At 44.6% G+C, this 3,379-nt stretch overlaps 1 protein-coding gene across 1 annotated transcript; it reads right to left on the bottom strand.

Moving 5' to 3' along the window:
* Nucleotides 1-630: 630 nt before the first annotated feature.
* On the bottom strand, nucleotides 631-1,578 carry LOC138914910 (uncharacterized). The gene is made up of 2 exons (XM_070219613.1): nucleotides 1,276-1,578; nucleotides 631-1,134 (listed from the first exon to the last, which is right to left on the bottom strand). The coding sequence occupies exons 1-2, from the start codon at nucleotides 1,576-1,578 to the stop codon at nucleotides 631-633; spliced, it is 807 nt and encodes a 268-aa protein (XP_070075714.1).
* Between the last annotated feature and the right edge of the window lie 1,801 nt (nucleotides 1,579-3,379).

The raw sequence follows: 3,379 nt of genomic DNA, 5'->3' as shown, positions 1-3,379 counted from the left end.
ATTCGCTCATGAATTGGTTGCACATATCCCGTAGCAAAGGGTTGCGCTCTAGGCGCTTCTCCAGTTGTAGAAATCGAGATTTCGCTGTCTCCATTGATGTGCCCAGAGCGTCAGAGTGCTTGAATGGTAAACATACCTGAACGCGTCCGGAGGCAAGAATTGTCACCTGAGATTTGAAGTGGTTTTCGCAAGCTTCTTCTTCCTCTGTGAGTGCTTGACATTCTGTGCTCAATTCTTTTATTTCCCAAAAGCGCTGCAAGTTGACGTTGAGATCGCGAACGCTTTCCGTTTTGCATATAAATGCGTGAGCATTTACACTTTCAGGCTCGTCGATTCTGCCGCCAAGCAGCCACCCAAGTGCGGAATTTTGCAAATAGGGTAGATTTGGACCCTGAGCGATTTTTCCTTCTCCCAAGAGGCCAAAGTATTCCTGGATGCTGATTAAAATGTCGATCTTGCTTGGTTTGTAGAAGAAAGGATCAGCCAGTTCGATTCCGACCGGAAGCTTCCATCCGTTGGTTTCGACAATGCTCTCCGGCTGGCTTTGAGTGATGGATTTGGTTATCGCGAATTCGAGCAACCACTCCCCGTGTCCGATTCTTGACTTTACTGTTGTGGTGACTGAGAATTTCATTTTTGGACGTGCATCTGCCGAACACGCGTCAGTTGAAGCCGCTTTGCCAATTCTTCGGTGATGAAGTTGATCTCCGATCCCGAGTCGAGGAGAGCTCGTGCCTGTTGATAGGACCCACAATTGTCCTTAATGAGAACCACTGCTGTTGGTATGAGAGACCGTCTGGACTGTCTGACTGTCTGGACTGATGATGCGATGATCTGATGAGAAGGCTGTGTGTATCGGTGCAAACAGGTGTGGTGCAGTCCCCGGCATACGCGGCACTTAAATTTGGAGCTGCACTTGCCTGCCATGTGTCCTTTTCCTTTTATGCACAAGGAAAGTTGCTTCGCGATGTTGAACCGCTCATCCACGGTGAGTGCAGGAAATGATGGGCATTTCCCGATGTTGTGATCCGTTGATTTGCACTTCAGACAGCTGTTCTGGGCGGCGACGAATGCCTTGCGTAGATTGGCGTGGCGTTTGTCGGTTGGTTTTTCCTGGCGCTTCTCTAGCAGACGCTACTTAATGATGCAGGGCAGCGAATTCCTGCAGTCCAGGAATTCGCTGTATCGGCTTAGCGTTTTATAACAGTTGTCCCAAGATGGCAACGTGTCATAATCTTGAGATCAGTTGTAGGCCTGGCGAGCATCTGAATCCACCTTCAGGAGAACATTGTGGATTAGAATTGCGTTGAGAATATCAGTTTCTGAGCCGAGTGATAGCAATGACCCGGGCAGTGCAGAAACGGTGTCCAAGATACCACGCAGTGAATTGGCGTCTGCGGGTTCCATGATGGGTAGGGCGCACAAGCTAGATATGTGCTCTAGAAAGATGAGTACCTTCTTGTCGTATCGCTCCTTGAGGCGATTCATGGCTTTGGGATAATTCTCCTCCGAAGCTTGAAAAGACGACACAACACTCAAGGCGGTGTCGAACAAGCAACTAAGGAGGTAATTGAACATGTCGACTGGGTTAATTGTGACGTCGCCGTCCACCAAGTGCGTAAATGCAGTCATGAATCGGCTGTACTCGCTATATTTTCCATCGAATTTGGGCAATTTAAATGAAGGCAATCGAGTGTGATGTGACTGGGAAATCTGGTGTCTTCTATTCTTTTTCGTTTAAGTTTGGAGTAGCTGCTGAGAATGGCTGCCTTGGTGAAGATGAAAAACTCATCGAGGATCTCTCTCTCTTTTTTTTCTGGGTCTAGACGCTCGATGTTGGATTGAAGACGCTTGCCTGAAATGAGCGTCTAGCACTTGCGATTGGCAATCCAATTCTGCGGCAGTCATCCCATTGTCAGCTTCCACATGTTTCTTGAGGTTCTTCATGGCCAGAAGTAGGCTGCTCTTTTCTTGTAAAAGAGTAGCTAAACGTTCTTCCGGCTTGGTCATCTTATTGCGTCGTAATTATTTTCCAAGTACCGCTTTCCACTAGTGATGTGTTTCCAAAAGCCCTTGCTGAGTGTGACCGTTTGTTGGAAGTATCGTTAAGTCAGTACTTGCAGTTCCACTTATATTTTACAGTGAACAGAGTTGCCAGATGAAGAATGTAGACCAAAAGGGAGAACCAAATGATTAAGATGTGCATGTTACGAGACAGTTACATAATTGGGGTTATGTAATTGATGCGACAATTTTAGTTCCTTTTGGTTAATGATTCTGCCGCTCGGACAGATCGAAATGGTGCGAAAATTGGTGGTACTATGATTTGAATACTTTCGGCGATGACGATTATTTTGTCAGGGAGAAATGTCACGAATTAGGTACCGGGTCGTAGATGCGCGAACGATATCTTGCCACAAACGCTGTGTGTTGATCCGATTGATCAAATCTACGGTTGACTTTTCTCAAACGCGTTCGCCGAAGTATGCGAATTGAACTTGAAATTAAACTTGATACAGAACGTCATTCCTGTCACGGTCGCCAAAATGTACGTTCCATAGCGAGTCTAGGGTGAAACCAAAACGCGTGCAATTAGTTTGCTGGTCTGATTTCAATAGATCGGGAAGCCCTTAACTTCGAGCCGAAGGTTAATGTCCCCTATTTCTACAAATTAAGATATACGATGTTGCGAATCGGTAATGTTTACAAGAGATACATATTGCGAATAGGTAATGTGTACAAGAATGTTGATAGAGGAAATAATACAGGAAAAGGTTCCAAGAAAGAAATAACTTCATACATTAAAATTCATTAAACTCGAATATAATACAAGGTTCAAACATTTTTTATATTTAGATGTCCGTAGCGCTCATGCCATTTCATCATAAAATCTCGTCCTCTGGTTTTATCTGAGTGCCAGAAACAGTTGCCCACAAGTCTTGATGAACCAAAACGCTCCGCATAAGCACACACCAGGTGTCATAGTTGGTATCATCGAGCTTTTCAATATTATACAACGAACTCATTTTAACTTTTGTTTCACGAACATCACGAACGAAAACGAACAATCCACTGAATTCCTGCAGCTATAACCTCTTGGAGGTTAAATCGCTCAGTGGAAAACTAGCCCGTAAAAGCCAAGTAAAAGAGAACCACTTCGTGTTGAAGTTCATAAGCGACTGTTTATTGAGAGGTAGTGAGAGAATACCATAGGTTAGGCAGTGTGGTCGTACATATAATGTTTAGCCAGTATTGCCAAATCAACACTTCCGCAGGCAAACAATCGAGACATATTCTCCAGAATTTTGATTAAAAAATAACGATGCCGCATTACTCCTGCGTAAATTCGCCTGATAAATCTTGTTAAGTTTGTGGCAGG

This window comes from Drosophila takahashii, chromosome 2L (assembly GCF_030179915.1).
Source record: "Drosophila takahashii strain IR98-3 E-12201 chromosome 2L, DtakHiC1v2, whole genome shotgun sequence".
Lineage (NCBI taxonomy): Eukaryota > Metazoa > Arthropoda > Insecta > Diptera > Drosophilidae > Drosophila > Drosophila takahashii.
The sequence above is the reverse complement of the archived record's forward strand: the minus strand, read 5'-3'. Positions and strand labels throughout refer to the sequence as shown.

Bases quoted from the DNA above. Each gene is read 5' to 3' on its own strand.
- LOC138914910 (XM_070219613.1), bottom strand. From the start codon at position 1,578: ATGTTCAATTACCTCCTTAGTTGCTTGTTCGACACCGCCTTGAGTGTT. The intron at 1,135-1,275 runs GTGGATTCAGAT...ATCATTAAGTAG, and splicing joins TCCACAATGTTCTCCTGAAG to CGTCTGCTAGAGAAGCGCCA.